General features: G+C 44.3%; 1 protein-coding gene across 3 annotated transcripts in view; it reads left to right on the forward strand.

Moving 5' to 3' along the window:
• The window catches only part of LOC126531390 (cell adhesion molecule 4-like), a 545,870-nt gene extending 527,974 nt beyond the window's left edge, over positions 1–17,896 (forward strand). For 2 of the 3 annotated variants that reach the window (XM_055071136.2, XM_050178898.3), the window contains exon 4: positions 17,250–17,896. In XM_055071136.2, the coding sequence (XP_054927111.1) occupies positions 17,250–17,309 (60 nt within the window). In that variant the 3' untranslated portion in view covers positions 17,310–17,896. Of the gene's footprint in view, positions 1–15,991; positions 16,052–17,249 lie in introns of all 3 variants that reach the window. The other variant, XM_055071137.2, reaches the window with a different exon arrangement.

Raw genomic sequence — 17,896 nt, forward strand, 5'->3', positions numbered from 1 at the left:
CGTAATTCAACGTCACCCGACCAACATACTTTATCGCGTTTTCTTTTTCTCTTTTTAATTTGGACGCAGAACCACCTACTACGTGACAAGTTAACTCTGAACTCATGCGCGGCATCCATATCTTCTTGAAACGTGAATTGCTTTTAAGTGGTTGTGCAAAGTCCCTAATGGCGAGACACAATCTTTTTAATGACGCAAATAGTCATAACAGCTTCAGGAAAACATTTTAAAACTTGCGAAAGCCATTAATTACACACGTCGCGGTAGCCTAGTGGTTATGGTGTTGCCTTGCCAAGCTCGATGTAACGGGCTCATTCCCGGCAGCGATGGCTGGATCTAGAGTATGGCGAAATGCAAGAACACGCGTATACTTAAATTTAGGTGCCCGTTAAAGAGCTCCAACTGGTTAAAATTAATCCGATGTCCCCATTACGGAGCACCTCATAATCATATCGTGGTTTCGACATGAAATATTTCGAATTTAATTTTCAATCATTATAGGAGACGCACTTCAAACTTTCAACTCAACAATAACATATGTCAAAGTTGCCACAGCAAAAGTTCATGCGACTCGGTGAACACCGTCGTGTAAAGCAGATGCTGTTGTGATAAGACATACAATATAATACATACAACTGGAGGGCCTTGTCAATGTTGTCACCCCGCATCGGCCTCATGTTACCGCACTGCCCCATCTTGATGACGGGAACGATATGCATCTGCTTCCTGCTGGAGAACTGGAGGTCACGGCGTTGTCGCTTTGAGCCAGCATCGCGTTCCCGTACTGCCGCGACCTTATGGCGGGCACGATGTGCGTACGCTCCGCACTGGATAACTTCATGGTTTTGTCGGCGTTGTCCTTGCCTCGGCCAGCACGTCTTGGCACCGCAAGCGCTCAGCTGCAGCGTGAATCGCACGTGCAGCAGCGCGTTCCTCCTGAGTCTGGGCACGAACGCAGTCCCACCTTGCTTCAGCGCGTTTAGCTTCTCGCTTGACCTCCTCGGCAAGTGTTGTGAAGACACATGATAGCATGTTGGCATTACTCATCAGATGAGATGTGCGCTGCTGCGCAGCAGAGACAGTGCCCCCGCAGTTCCTCCCTTATCTACTACGTGTGGGAAAACATTGGCGCCAGGGGTCAGCATAAAGGTTCTTCACCCCGCAAAGCTCAGGCACATGTGTTGGTGCGGTTGTGAGTTGTGACTTCATCGTGGAAGGCACTCTGCCGGCTCTCCCTATGTCAATGGAGCAGTCGGTATTGTGGTTTAGTGAGTGCGTATATGGTTATCAGTGTTGTAAGGAATGAAACGTCCAATGCCAGTGAGTTTTGTCGGTCTGCGTTGCGTGAAAAGGCACAAGAAATAAGTTTTCGTTGGTTACCTGTTGAGGAGAACCGCCGGAAGAAATGGCGCGTTCCTGGATTGCGTGCCAAGAATTTCCGAATATCTAAGATATTGTGTTAATAGTTTGTAGGCGTGACATGTTCTAAACAACCAAAATGCTTAGGTTCATTTCGACTAGTCGCAATTCCAATTTCCAACCGCCCTGCATCACACATTTCCGTGTGTAGAGACGTGTGTAGTGAACTCGTACAACTCAACATGCGTCGTCAGCGATGAGAGTTAGCACTCGTGTAGTTTTGCTAAATGCAGTTTGGAAGTGTTAAACGCGTGTAAACGTGTCCTTGGATGTACAGGAGTGAGTTAAAGGGTGCCGGCTTCGTAATTCACGCAGGCGCGAATGTAAGTGCGATTCCGGCAACGCTTTCGCTGTGTATAAACATGATGCCACGGGAACACATTAAACACATTTACGTCCTTTGGAAACGGTTGCAAACAGTGCCACACGCTTTCATATTTACTCATGTCTATCACGTAACCACAGACGAACGGCATACAATTTGGCTAATGTGGGTCACCGACCGTCTGTGTTGGCTGTCTGATGGCGCCTTCGCTGTCATTATATGGGCGCACGGGGACAGCCTCGACCCACGGTTGCGCGATTGTGAAGGGGGTGATTGCATATACAGCCGTGTGCACGCATCTAATTGTGTTTACTGTGTTTGTGCACCAGTTTGTGTATATAGTGAAAGCACCACCGAAGTCGCGCTTTCCTTTGCGCTATCGTGAATAGCCAACCTGGTACGTTTTAGTTCGTGCGCCGGGAGTTTCAAGCACATGGTGAGATTCGTTATTTCCTTGAGTGTTTTTACATAGTACTTACTGTATGATGCAGTGGCACTGGTAGGACGTGTATTAAAGGGATCCAAACGAGGTAATTGTATTGTTCTTGTGCGGTTACGTCAGCAGTGAAGATTGCAGAAAACGTTTCACGTACGTGAACATTGGCGCGAAGATTTTCAGTCGCGTTTATATGAATATGGCAGTCGCAGTAATAGCGCATACTATCGCGTTACCTTCAAAGTAGCCACTTTATTAGCATCAGCGTAGTCACGGGCCACTGGTGGATGAATGTTGTGCTGACATGGGATAATTCCAGGCGGAAATTATACGTACCGAATACGTATAATACGTACCGAAAGAATATGTACCGTGGCCTCTATCCACGAATGCTATACGGGCAGGCCCAGTCGCTTTGCTTAAGTATCGTTGATGCAATCGCTTTTCTGTACGCCGTAAGAATCAGGTCTGCAAATGTCGCACTTTCGTCCGAAACGGAAGATTGATAGTGATTGCAAAGTATAAGACGAGTTCAAGAAGTAAGGTTCTTTGTCTTATTTGCCGTGTAAAATTGCAGTGAGCATTTGCTTATGAAACAAATTAACCAGCCTGGTGTCACGCACGTGCAGAGATTGAACAGATCACACTCGATGACCACGGACATTCGCTGTCACAACTCTGGCGTCATGTACAGCGCCGACTCCTGGAGTGAACCCTTCGTCTTGCCTCTCGCTTCGCTGCTCCTCAAAAACTTTACACCGCCTCGAACACTATAGATTAGCAGAAACACAGACCGCATGAAGCCTCCAGCCATCTCGGTTCGCCCTTAACATTTACACCTGCCGCTGATTACCTCTGAAATAAGGTGCATGGGCCGCGTATGAGGTCAACCGCGTGAAGAGCCATGCGCAGCCACTGCCACGCTAGAGGAGGAGATGCCTGTTCTGCACCCCTAGAGTGCGCTTCATCACGTGAGTTGCAACATCATTGGGCGTGCGGGAAGACTGCGCGCATCAAGGCATCATCCTACTCAGCTCACGCTCGCAAGCTTTCCCTCGCACCCACAACATAAACATAGCAGGCGGAGCGTTATAGGAGCTTCATATAGGAGCCGGCAAATACACCCGAAATTGCCGCGCGACTGACCGCTCAAGGCGGTTTGCGTACATTGGCGGGCTTCTTTCACACTAGAAAAAGCACTTTTCTGAGGCACGTATTGAGGAACAGCAAGCTCTATCGGGAGTTTTCGATGTTCCTCTACAAATTCTTCATAGACACTTTTCATCTAAGTATAATATTTGAGAAACTGATTAACTAATTCGGACTAATTAGGTAATGAGGCGGAAAGCAAGAATAATCTGAGAATTTCCAAGCGACGGCAAATAACATTACCTTGGTTCTGTGCAGCTGTGTATAATATGCGTATTTTTAAATCTTGCGTGATGGTCGGGACAGGACCCTGTATATGTACTTCTGTCCACCACCCTGAGTTCTAGTTGGCATGTGCTATATATTCAAAGATGCGTTTTGCCTTTTGCGTTTCCTTTGACGCCGTTATATCGAAGTCACAACAATAATGATACAAACACATTCTTACGTTTAGTGACCTCCTGTCTTGAGTTTCGCTGTTAAGCTGCTTAAAAATGTGCTGATAAATTTTGTTGATAGCCGCAAACTGGTTGCTAAGAAGGACAAAAAAATTGCACAGAAACTATCGACTATGATTCCCAATGTAAGCGAATAGCCGAAGGCGTCTACCAAGCTATCCGCTTTGTTAAAGGAATGATGCTCTTAAACGCATGTATTTATTGCAACAGGGATATGCTGGTAACGTTTGTTGATTGTTGGTAACATATGTTGAATGTTGATTTATTGCGTAATTCTGTAGAGAACACAGCAATTAATTAGCACATCGGTAGGGGTGCCGGGGCCCTCTCCTGCAGACACCACATGGGAGAGGCCAGCGGGAGAAGAAGAGGCTTGTCCTTCCCAAGCGATCCACCACCGCATCGAAAACAACTTCCAATGCCCCAAAGTCTTACACCACAGCACGTGCCTGCAGACCCGGCTATTCGCCTGGCCCGCACAACTTCGTTACGCTTAACGGACAACGTTACCAAGGCGTGTCTATAACGAAGCTGACATCTACCTTCGTCAATGTCGCCCATGTTCAGTTTCCCTGGTTTTGAAGTGGTTTTTGTATTATTATTATTATTATTATTCCATCGTTGGCGTTCAGGGCGACCACACCCCGCAACCTGGTATAGCGACAGCACGCCGCCTTTGCATCGGCGGTGAAGGTCTGAGCGTCAGTAACCACTAATCGCCGACCACGAACATAAGCGAAAAAGCCAAAGAAAGCTCTTCGTTTGGAAAGCATTTGTTATTGAGACTGTCTTTTTTGATGATTTGGAAAGAAGTTATCCCCCTACGGTTAGCATAAAAACGACAGAGCTTCCGGCAATCAACCTCCCCTAACGTTCCACTACTGATGTCAGTACTACTGCAGCTTCTATACTGTTCTTTTCGGCGCACAAGTGACTAATGACCTACGAGGGCTTATTTTTATCACCGCACTGCGATGTGTAAATAAACATTGTTTGCGCGCACTACCTTAAGATTGGGACGTATTTTCCCTTCATGTCCGATTTTTATCAAATCTTGAGTTCCGTATACCCTTCCGTCGCTCACAGCCGACAAGCCCCGCTCATTTCACTGGGAGAGTCTGGACCACCCACCACGTAGTCCGGACCTCGCCCCTAGTGTTTTCCATGTTTTCGGTCCGCTGTAGAAGTTCCTGGCGGAGCAGCGATTCACGTGCAATGATGAAGCCCATGCAGACGTCCGATGGTTGTTCCGCAGTCAGCCGGTGGAATTATGCCACAGGGGCATCTGAAATTTTGTGCTGCGAGGGGACAAATGTCCGAACAGGTGTGGGTACATTGTGTAAAATATAGTGTACGGTACGTAGAATAACGAATATTTGTAATTACCTGTATGTACCTTAATTTCACTAATAATAAATGGGAGCAAAGGCTTTCCCGATCAGCCCCCACATATCTCGTGAACCACTGATTTTGAATTCTATATTGTACTTCCCACACCTGCGATACCCGTAGCCAAGTGGCACAGCAGTGTTTGAAGTAAATAAAATAATAAAATAAATAAATAAGTAAATAAATAAATAAATAAATAAATACTAACGAGGAAGTCAGCTGGTCGAGTAATTAGGGTAGAAATGCGTACGCTTCCACATACACATTTCCAACTGGCCAATGCAAATGCAAGTAATTTCGTTTGTTTCCTTTTTTGGTAATTAATGATTTCGGCATCTGGATTTATTTGATTTAAGCAAAACAAATTACGTCAAGTTATTATGCGTCAGACGGGCTTGACTATTAAAGTCTTGGAGCAGACTCGCATGCCTAAAATATAGTTGAACTTTACACAGCCATCCTGCCCTTTTTCTTCTCAGTTAAGGAAACACGAAGCACGCTTTAGCATTGCTGCTTTAATATCGCTGACTATCCGCGCTATGAAATTAGCCTAATTTCTTTAGAACCTCGAATATAAAGACATTATATACGTGTGCGTTCAGATTATTATTATTATTATTATTATTATTATATTATTATTATTATTATTATTATTATTATTATTATTATTATTATTATTATTATTATTATTATTATTATTATTATTATTATTATTTGGCGACCGAGAACACTTCAGTTAGGTCGCCGTTCTACTTCGGTATTTTTGAATTTCGCTCTCTTTGTTTACGCGTTTTTATGCTGGCTATGCTATTACTTGATTAACTGTCTCTTTATTTATGTAACTGACTCCCACAATATAAGTAAGAAGTGAACCACTTGTTTCAGGATAATATCACAGTTTCCGCATATGGCAAAATGCAGTCCTTTAGCGGAGAGCAAGGGTCCTATATATTTGTCAGGCACAGTCCTGTAACTCACAAAATCACACCCATCAGACAAGTAAAACAGAGATTTTCGTCTTCTTTTAGGTAGCAGGAAACAAGGAAGGAAGGCGGGAAGCTTAAGCACACTGAATGCTCTCGAATGGTACCACGCGTCCCCTTCTTCTCCTGAATAGCATTGGCCCCATCCTGGAGGTGGACTTAGTGAATAATTTGAGCTAAATAATTGCCAAAGCAATAACAAAGCATTCCGTGATTCCTCAGTTGCTATGAGGTTCCGGTCCTGGGGATGACGTTGTGGCTTCGCAATTCTGTCAGTGGCGCCCGGGTTTCGATTTGTGTGGAGCACCAGGGCATTCATGAGCTTAAAGAGCATTCGTTTATATTACCTGGTTGTGAGTTTACCTTAACTATTTTACCTATGGTTAAGGGAGCATCTGTTCTCTTCCGACACTTCGTTATTACACTCGCGCATTTTTTTTTACCTCGCCGCTGCAATTAACGTCAAATACACGCGCGATGTTATCTGCGTCTAACCAGTTTATACGCATTTTCTCACAGCAGCGCTCCGGTGCCATCGCGAGAGAAGTGCTGGCGGGCGCAATGAGGCTCCTTCTCTCGGCGGGGATTAAAAATCCCATCGCCCCGCATCGAGCGCATCGCCTTTCCGTTAACGCCGCAGATGGCGCTACAGACGCGGTGCGCAGGAATTTCGTCCTGGCCGACGTGGTAGAAATAAAGGATGGTTATATCGAAAGTTTTCGCGGGCGCGCGTGCTGACCAAATTTTTTTTTTTATTTCTTTAGATCCGCTTCTGAGTCGGCCATTAGTTCGGCATGCGGTGCCAAATGAATGCGCTCTTTGGCGCGCGTGGCGGGCACGCTTCGAAAGGGCGCACGGTCGGCCTCGTTGTTCCCCGTCTCTGCAATATTTTCACGCACGGCGGCGGCGGCTGCTGCGGCATCACAATGCCCGTCGGGGCCACGCCGCTCCCGTCCATATAAACGCCGCGCCCGGACTAAATTGGCCTTACCCTTCCGAGCCTGCCGAGCTGCCAGCGGACTGCCGCCTGTTCACGCGGAGAATATCGCTCCGCGAACCGTAAATAAGTTGTCCCCGTTTCTGCAACCTGCGGCTACCCCGTGCCCTCGCCGATTATATTATTCTGTGTGGTAGACATACAAACACTATGCATGACGATATATACATATATATATATATATATATATATATATATATATATATATATATATATATATATATATATATATATATATATATACATTAGGAACAGATCGTGCCATTTCGAAGCACATGTTGCAATCTGTTCGAACCAAAGATTTAATGAAGGGCTTCTTGGAACGCAATACAACTAACTGTGATACGCACAATTGTTTTTATTTTCATCTTGTGCAATTACAGTCAATTTATGTCAATGACGCCCAAGAGACGATATACTTTAAGCAAGGCTCTGCACGACGCTTGTCCAGCAAATTGTAGCTTTGAAGAGAGAGCAGCCAATGGCAGTTCGCTGCACGTAGTTGCTGGCCGCCTCTCTTCTTGTTCTTCTTTTCCTTTCTTTTTTGCGTGTCGATGCTGTCTGCTCATGGTAATTTGATACTCTTTATGTCTAGCTCTAATTAGTCGCTGTCATTTTTTTTGCTGTTGTAAAGCGCGTGTTTTATGTCGCCCGCCATCGAGATGCTTTGTGTGCGTTTGTTTCGGCATGCCCTGTGCTTCTCAGAAAATAGAAACTATGAGGTAAAATAAAAAGAAAATTCTGCGCTTTGCATGCCACAACCGCGATCTCATTGTGAGGCATGCCCTACTGGTGTACTGGTATTTTGCCCACGTTCTTTCTTTCTTAACGTGCACCCGAGCGTAAGCGCACGAATGTTTTTTTGCATTTCGCCCCCATTGAAATGCGGCCGCCAGGATCAGGTTGCTAACCGTCGTCTGCTGTGAAATCCTAACCCTCTGCATTTTGTTGTAGCACGACACGCCGAAATTTAATGCAGAAGTGACGTCAGTATGCGACGCAGCCAAGAAAGTTTAAAAAAAAATGCTCGAGGTTTGTTTGCAAGTGAAACTGAATGTGGCTTTGCGTAACAAGAATTTTCTTCGTCAACGGGGCGGCAGCCTAAAGAGGCATGACAATGGCAGACGAGACGCTTCAGCAAAGTAAGAAGATTGACATGTTGTTGTCATTGTAGTCATAATTTATTTCGGAGATGCGGGGAATGACCTTGGACTCCTCCGTGATAAGCAGTGAAAAAGAAAGCTGAATCAATAACGCCTCCAACCACATTATTTCTGATAGCACAGTAGATATCTTAGTAAATACTGCCTTTCATTGATTTGTTTTGCAGAAAAAAAGAAAAGAAAGGATGAAAGAATGAAGCAATTCCTCTATTTATTTTGCCATTGTTTTCTTGTCGGCTAAGGTGTTGTGTTACCTCTCATTCCTGACACCAAGCTCACAAGATAGTTAAAATACCACGTAAAACAAAGAACCAACCGTTCGTTGTAAGTATTTGAGAGACTCTCCTGTGTGTTCAGGATCTTATATTCCTAATGCAAGGTTTCTTTATGACTGACAAGACGTCAACCGAGCACATGACATCCCTCGGTCGTCAAGAGTCAATAAGCAGATTATTTGTATAATGCTCGCATAATTTATACCGTTGTTGCACGGCAAGATTTCAAGTCATTTACATCGATCCACATTTGCATAAATCGGTATTACACGCAGATGTTTGTTGTCATAATTTAAAGGAGAAGACACTGAATAAGTTTGAAGAGATCATTCGAATGTGATAACCTAATAAGCACCGCGAAACAAGTATGCCTCCTCTAAATCGGCCACGTTTGACGACAACTTGTTGAATTTCTGTCTAGCTAGAGTTCGATCTCGACATCGTGTGGATAAATATCATTTAGTAGCCTAAACGAACGTAGTTTAAGATAACCAGCTGACTGGACGAGCATATCGATTATAGTTTATTAGTGAGCCTTATGAGAAAAGATTCCTTGTTCCTTATTTTGGACAATATTGCAGTTTTATGCAAATTACATTATTTAGCGCCGTGCATAACCTCGTGGAATTGCGGTTCATTTCATGTGTGAAATAATATTACCTTAGATGAGTGAAATTTTCCCGTGTGTCGAAGGCAAAATATAGTAACTTCAACAACGACAGTGGCATTGCTATTTTCAAAAACTACTAATATTTCAGGTTTATAGTACCGTACGTAAATAATATTCTGGAAACACGCCTGCACTTCTGAAGCTGCAAAAAACTTTGCATACATTATTTCAAAGTCAACCCGCACAGTTCAGTATTGACAGTTGCTCCACGTACACAATCTATGACCTGGCCAATACGTACCTGTTCCCAAGCTATAGGTGCTTAGGGAACATAAAAAACAAGTATTTCTTCTATGTTCAATTGTTCAAGATCCATTAAATGAGAACTATTTATAACTTCTATTCAATATTCGTTATCCTCCCTTGAAATTTTGCCACAATCTCAACCTCAGAAAACGTGTGGAAACGGCATGCGTTGGTAATAAGTTGAGTTCGTTTTTGTAAGCGTGGCTTCTATACAGAACCAGCCGGAATGCCACGCAAATTGCACCTTTCTTCTTGGCACCGTTCAGGCTGTTTAGTAAATGTAGACATTATTTGTGTCAAACTACCTAGCCAACTCGCCCGTTTATGCAGGAACTGGTCGTTTCCACATACACACCAGCGCTAAGACGCACGCTCATTTACGATGAACGACGAAAACGACGGGAAAATGTGTCTTGTTTTGACACACACACACAGACACACACACACACACACACACACACACACACACACACGCACACACACACACACACACACACACACACACGCACACGCACACACACACACACACACACACACACACACACACACACACACACACACACACACACACACACACACACACACACGCACGCACGCACGCACGCACGCACGCACACACGCACACGCACGCACGCACGCACGCACACGAGTGCAATCATACACGAAGTCACGCACGTATACAAGATCTGGTAGTTTAGTGCGCGCACTTACCGTTTCCGCGGCACCGTAGCCGTCACCGGTGCCATGCGACAGATATTTATGATCTAACGAGCACTACCCCTGCTTCCAGGATTAGCATGCACATACCGTAAGACATGACGAAACAAGGCATAGAGAAAAAATGCGGCACGTTACGTGACTGCATGAGCTGCCGGGAACCTAATACCTGTATTTAGCTCCGGGTGGCGGCTAGCGACAGAACAACCACTCTGTTCACATAGAGAAGATATGTTACGCTTAATTGTTTGTCGCACCAAAGCTTTCGTTGTCTGCCCTATAAACACTTGCTTCTATATGTCGGTTTCTCGTCAAGTAAAGCTTGGTGATCCAAAGAGATAGTATAATAGTAAATGAGCAGATCATGGAAATAGCGTTATAGTAAACTAGGCTATCCTGGATGATGTCGAACTTACTGAACCGATCTCACAAATTTTGTAGTCAGAGGTGATGACATGTGGAGCAGATCCTCACACATGTGTTTGCAAAGGCTATAATGAGATTTTGCAACGTGAGCTGTTGTTCCAGTTTGTGAAATTATGATAATTGAGATAGTGCTGTTGCATTACAGTCGCACAGTTTTAGCATGTGCAGCAATGTTTTTCGTCTCTTCGTTCGTATTTTGCGTCGGTGTGTGGCCGAATAAAGTATGCGGAAAGTTTCCGAGCTCACGTGTGTCGCTTTGTGGGGGCAATTGTTTGTTTTGACAGGTGTTAGTCAGAGGTATTGCCGCAATAAAAATAGGAGGCAACATTTCCTACTTCTCTATACGCACCATAGCGATCAGTATGAGCTACAACAGACGACTGCTTTGCCACACCCTTCCGCACTGTAACTCGTACTGAGCTCTATAGTACACTCATGCTCACCTCTGCTTAGTCATAATGGCGGTCAGCGCACTACACAAGATACAAAGAAACAAGAATGTAATGGGGACACAGCGCTGTAAAGCTATGCTGTGCACGCATCTATGTACGTTTGACAAGCACATATACTTCCCTCAAAGTTCAGAAAACGTTGAATTAGCTTGTATATCATCGCTGCATCCACGTCGCATGCTATAATTTAAGCTTGAATTTCCATATAAGCAGGATATGTGAACAGCTACATAATTGAAAATGAAATCCACTTGGCTCTAACGCGTCTCTTTGAAGAGCATTTGTATAGCTTGTTCAAGATGGCATCGCTTAACGTAGATTCCAACAAGCCTGTTGAGCGTGCTGTAATAAAAGAAATATGCGTACATAAGAGATACTTCAATGAATGAAAAGGGAGAAAGCGAAACTCAAGAGTCCATTGGTGCCCACATCACTCTTCTTCATGTTTTTGCTTTGCAGTGCACATGTTTTGATATTTGGCACTGTGGGGGTGCTCGTAAGCCTGGATGCACTGAGATAAAATTAAAACAGTGAAATTCTGGTACACTGAACACATTTTTCTGAAGCGCTGAACACATGAACCTTCACAACAACAACAAAATAAATATTGTAGATCTGTATGTAAGCGCCAGCTTGTGATAACTTATTTTTACAGGGAGAAGTTGGTATCGTTAAAGTACTTGTGCGGGTTCAAATTAAGTATTATCTCTGCAAGCGAATTTCGCTTTGCCATAGCAATATCGAATTACCTGAACTGTAATGCGAACCATTTTACGAATATAATCAAGATCTTTGTTCGAGACCATCTTGATACAAATGTCATAATGTTCTTTTTTATCACGTTCCCGGAGTGATTTTAATGGCTTTGTGGCTCAATTTGTCAAAATCGGGCAAATAACACCATGTAACTTCAGTGATGGTGTAGTTTGGGTTTTTTGGTACAACATATTGGTAAGTTGCCGTGCAGATATACACAAGGACAGAAGAAACGAGACGACAGACGTGCGGTATACCTCTGTGTTCGCGTTTCTTCGGTCTTTGTGTATATCTGCTCTGTAATAAGCCAAACAGCCACATGGCTTGCTCCGGCTCTATATGGAACTAAAATGGCGTGACATCACATAGTTGCAGTACGAGAAAATGCTCAGGCACCGAACATTGCACACCTCAGGGGTCAAAATGAATCATGCGTGCTCCACTACAGCATATAGCATAGCCTCTACGTTTCATTTAAGATGTTAAAAACCAGATAATTATTAACGTGTGCCACGTGTCCGTTGTACATGCAGTATTTGGTCAGAGGGAAGCTAAATGCCTTCACTCATGTGAGTGCAGTGAAATTTGACCACTATGATCTGAGATAAATTCTTTTTGAAATCAAAACATCAAGCTATCTCTTGTAAGCACCAGAGAGAGAGGAATACAAGGAATACAGTGATGTTAACCAGTCAAGAATCTGGTTGGCTGCTCTACGCTGGGGGAAGGGAGAAGGGAAAGAGAGAGAAGAGAGAGAGAAGGTATAGGAGACGTGCACGGACAGTACTTGAGTCAAAGCCGCCTGCGCAAACCAGACGTTCTGAAATAGCACATTATTGCCTTCACTGCCTTCTGAGGCGATGATTAGTGGGGACGGTGCTGTAATACTATCTGTTCACTCAGAGGACGATCATCTAATTTCCTCAATGTGTTGGACAAATATTGTCTTAGTGCTTTAAATTGAAGACAATGACACAATGAGTGGTCAATGTTCTCCTCGCATCCGCAAACGTCACATGCAGGACGATCATCCATTCCAATTAGTGCTGAGTAGGCATTCGTGAAGGCAACTCCAAGCCACAACCGACACAGAAGAGACGCTTTGCGTTGGTGCTGTCCGGCCGGAGGGCTGAGTTCCATAAAGGGTTTAGTATGTGCAGTCTTGTGAACCTTGTATGTGCGGTACTCGATTCTGCTAAGGACAGCGTGCGTGCTAGAATGCGAAGTTGTCTCGCAGCGTCGGTCATTGTGAGAGGAATGGGGACGCAACGGTCTTCTTGGTTTGACGTCCGAGATGCCTTAGCTGCGTCATCGTTTCCTACCATACCGCAATGACCTGGCATCCACTGAAAGGAGATATGATGGCTTTTTTCTCTCAAGTGATGGACAAGTTCCACGACACCGCACGTGAGCTGATCGTGAGTTCCATGTCGGAGAAATGACTGCGCACATTGCAAGGCCGGCCTTGAATCGCAGAATACTGCCCATTTTCGAGGACTTTCAGCGTTTATCACCAGAAGCGCGTCGTGGAGAGCCGCGAGCTCTGCACCTGTAGACGCAGTGATATGGGAAGCCCTGAACCGCTGGGTGATTCCCATTGTTGGTATAACTACAGGGCCCCCGGCCCATCAGTTGACCCATCAGTATAGACGTGTGTGCAGTCGATGTATTTCTCGTACAAGAGAAGCAAAGTTAGTTGATTGAGTGCTGATGACGGCAAGTCCGAGTTTCTCTGCAGTCCTGGGATTGTAAGGGTTACTTGAATACGGCGCACGCACCATGGAGGAATGGAAGGTCTTGCCGCAGGTGTGTAGCCTGACCTGAGAGAGGCACGGTGCGCGAAGATAGTCGCACTGAATGTCGAGTGGTGCCTTTCTACTGGGAGACTTGCGAGGTGGTGGGTAGGAATCTGAGCGAAGTGTCTTATGTGCACACGCATTGTTTTACTGGTAACGTTCGTTCTAATATTGTAATCTTGGGCGACTGCAATAAGTTCAGTCGTCGACACACTCCGCGGTAGACCACGGCATATCGTGAGGGCTTCTTGGATGCTTTGGATTATGTTAGAGTTAGTTCTACAGGTGTTGGAGGTGTGAGCACAAGGATATCTAAATACCTGTCCTTATCGACCGCTGGTTCTTCATTAGCTTTAATCGTGGAAACGCTGACAGAAGCGTAGCTTTACATGCTCAATATTTTTTAATTGGGACACGTTGTTACCCAAATGTCAGTATTATGCGAAATAAATCGGGTCTGCGCAGTGATTCGTTAGCTTTGCATGGCTATAGGAGCAGGGTCACTATTTATTTTTTTAATTACACAAGGAGCCTGGAATGCATCAACCTCTTGGGCATTATCTCTGGGATTCAAGCCGCGCTCCTAAACTACATTTAGGAAGCAAACGAATAGAATCCATCATGAGAGAATAGAAGTCGCTTTCTAGACACAGTTTTAAGTGGAAGTTGAAGAAATAGCATGCTCTTGCAGCGTGTAATTGTGGTCTCGTCGGCCTGTTTTCCTGGTAGATATCACGTAAGTTTTTCTCTTCCGGGTTCTCCTGCCTTTCAGACTAAACGTCTAGAGATTGAGGCACGCAAAGTAACCCCAGTACCCCTATCAAGAAGACGCTTCGCGAAGGCAGGGGAGAAAATAAATCAATCTTGATCACATATGACGGCACAACGAATATTGCCTACCCCGGTATTTCATGCTGCCTTACCTTACCATCGCAGAAAACCGTGTCGCTGATAACTTTATCTGCCAAATCATAGTTAAAAAGCACCATCACCCATCAGCAGTGTACGAGTGTTTTTCAACATACGTCAGAGGCACAAAGGCAGCAGTGATTGTTTTGTTACGATATGCGAGTAACGGTGGCCGTTACTGGCACATCGAGCCAAATTGACCAAGTCTGATAGAACACTAAGTGGGGCAGTTAGTTGCAATGACTCTATGGCCGCGCTGCGAAGCACGAAGTGGGTGGGTTCGATTGCCGGCAGTGTTAGCCACATTTCGATGGGCGTTAAGTGCGAAAAAACGTTCTTGCAATTCGCTTCAGTCGCGCGTCGAGAACCCCAAGTGGTCCATTATAAACCCGGGTCCACCACTACGGCGTGCCTCATTAACATATCGTGTGTTCTTTTTTTAATTTCTTTTGCACATAAAGGCAAAGAATTTATTTAATTAATTTATGTGCGAAATTGATTAAAAACTGTTGAAGAGGAAAAGCCAGGCCAATAACTACCTTGTTTTGGTTTACTTTGGTGCCTATATTTATTTGATACATTTGTACTGAATGCCGCTGGGATAGATGTCGGCTGCGAAGGGATAGGCATCGTATCTAGAACACCTGTCGCGAAAGGGCTCTTTTGCGAGCATCTGCAAAACTATTTCCCCAATTTATGAGTCAGTCGAGAAATTGAGTGCGTGACACAGAGACACCCCATGTAAAACCGTAAATGTAGTACGGAACAGTAAAGTTCCACAGATTTCTCCCGCCTGTTTGCAGCTTACGGTAGCTGGCGGACCCCCACAGCCACCATAGATCAGCAGGCACTTCTATGTACAAATGAATACATCTACAATATTCACATGCTATTTGCAAAGAGGTAAATGGAGAGGATATGCAGTCGTTAGGCAGGGGGCGGGGGGGGGGGGGGTCACCTTGCTTCGGCAACATTTCGCCTGGTGTCTGCCTCAACCTTCCCTCTGGAACTCCCAACTTAAAATTTAAAAAAAACCCGCACGACACTTCTCACGCACTCACATCTGCATTCCATCTTCCTTGGTCAAACCGACCCTCTACTCGACAAACGCTTGACGGTGGATCCCATGAGACAACCTGCTCGAGTCCTGCATACCGGGCACGTTGGACTTTTCGGAGGTGCATTCCGGACTCTCCTATTTTTAATTTTGCGTCCAAAGTGAGAAGGTATCCGCAGCTTACTTTACAGGAACTATTTTCAAATTTCGATAATACAGTCATCCAATAACATACTCACGCAGTTAGCTCCTGTCACTATTCTTTATGCGCAGCCATATTTCCGTCAACGAATGATGTTATATTCATGTTATGCATGTGTATCATCATATCTAGTCACATGACGTTTACGAGCGATACCATTATGCAGGGTCTTGCTGCATAGCAGGATGGTGCCAATGGATGACATTGAACCAGAACCAAGAAGAACGTGAGAACTGCGGCTAAAGCTTCCCGCTAGAATAAATGTGCTTGTTTGCTTTAAGATGTTTGTGACACCACTACGTCGAATTCACATTAGAGTTATTCTTATGCACATTCGGACACCACCACCGCAGACAAATTTTCTCATTCGTTTGCGCACTTCTTCAGACAGCAACGTCGACCAAGCGCAAGTGGCTGTAATCATAGCTTGACCGAGTGGAGAATGCATTTGAACTTAATGCACCCTCAAATGCAAATTTATCAAAAACCCTATTCTTTTAATAAGGTGCCCGAAAATCCACTTGGTGAAGAGAGTTCCATGTAAGGATAAATCTCATACTAGCGAAACCTTAGAGTAACCGATGCTGGGCCTCTCAAAACGCAAACTTCGCATTCCTAGAAAAATTAATAAGAACACCAGCATCGCAGCAAAGTCACCGACACTGAAACCTCTCTACTGCAAACTTCCTTCTCTGCATATATAAGGAATTTACCGCGCACTTCCCGGTTGAATTAATGATGTTTCACGCTACCTTAACCGCCTTACATTAATTTCCTTCTTGCAAGACTGCCACAATAATTATGAAAACAGTCTCTTGTGCGTTCTAACTTCCTTTTGAATAGGTACGTTAATTAGTAATTACACGATGTGCATACTCTTTGTTCATTATGATAATGAGCCTCAGAATTTTAAGAAACCCCTCAAAAGTGTTTTCACAATATTTTACCGGAAGCATATGCGCCCTCGTATGCTCTGAGTACAAGTCCTTAATATTCTTTCGGTGCTATTGTGACGAAAACAAATCTACTTTGAAAGCATTGCATAGTAATGCAGTCTTATGTAAAGGCGTTGTGTGTATACTGCTTGTATTAAGCCGGGCCCAGTGTTTCATTAATGTGCCCACAAGGAAGATCGAGGCTCATTTATATTTCTGGACCGAAAATTTCTTTTATAGGGTACTTGCTCTTGCCCACTTAGAGTAACTCAAACTAAACTGGCGAGTTTTGACTAGCGTCTTTCGGAACAGCCGTTCGTTTGAAAAAAAAAATATATCGGCAAGAGTTCAGCTTTGGTTTGCACAAAGCTAACTGTTAGAGCCTGTCTTGAGTAGAATATATATTACCAATGCAACCATAGTAGTATCCTTTTCTACAGCTTGATCACATCAACGGAGGAACATGTCTTCTTTTTTTACTTGTTGCAGGTTCTCAGGCGTCGCACTGGAAGCACTGGCCTTGGGTGTATTTGTGCCTGCTCAGCCTAATAAACACAGCAGCATGATGCCGAGATCGAGATCAACTAGAAACACTTCACGAGGAACAAGGCGTTAACAAAAATGCCGAAGTTATAGATTGTGCCAAGCTTGAAATTTTGTTTCGAATGGCTCTTTGTGATAAACAGTTGCACGCAGTAATCGGAGGCAGTCTACACATAGATGTTAGAACGCAGTTGTAGTTATGGTTTTGTTGTTTGCCTATGCGCATAAGTACGTGTCCTCTGTTATTCACTTTTGTAATGTTAATAATCTCTAAAAATTAAATTTTCAATGACATAGGCAAGTACGAAGGCAACACGACTCTTTAAAAGAATTCTTGCTCTGGAGATAGGACTGACTGTTGGCCACGCAGTAGCTTCGCTTTCAAGTAATGTATTACGTGTGGTTTTGTGTTTCGTCGTCTAAAAATATGTTAGTCGCTGAACTATGCATGATTTGTGGACATGTGGTCACAAACTGTCAAGACACGACAGAAAAGCAGAATGAAATGTTCGGAGATACGTTTGCGCCGCATCCAATTGTTACCTCATGCGAGATCTCTGTTTACTTGCCGGAATAAAGACTTGTTGTCCCAG

The sequence above is a fragment of the Dermacentor andersoni genome, chromosome 5, assembly GCF_023375885.2.
Source record: "Dermacentor andersoni chromosome 5, qqDerAnde1_hic_scaffold, whole genome shotgun sequence".
Classification (NCBI taxonomy): Eukaryota; Metazoa; Arthropoda; class Arachnida; order Ixodida; family Ixodidae; genus Dermacentor; species Dermacentor andersoni.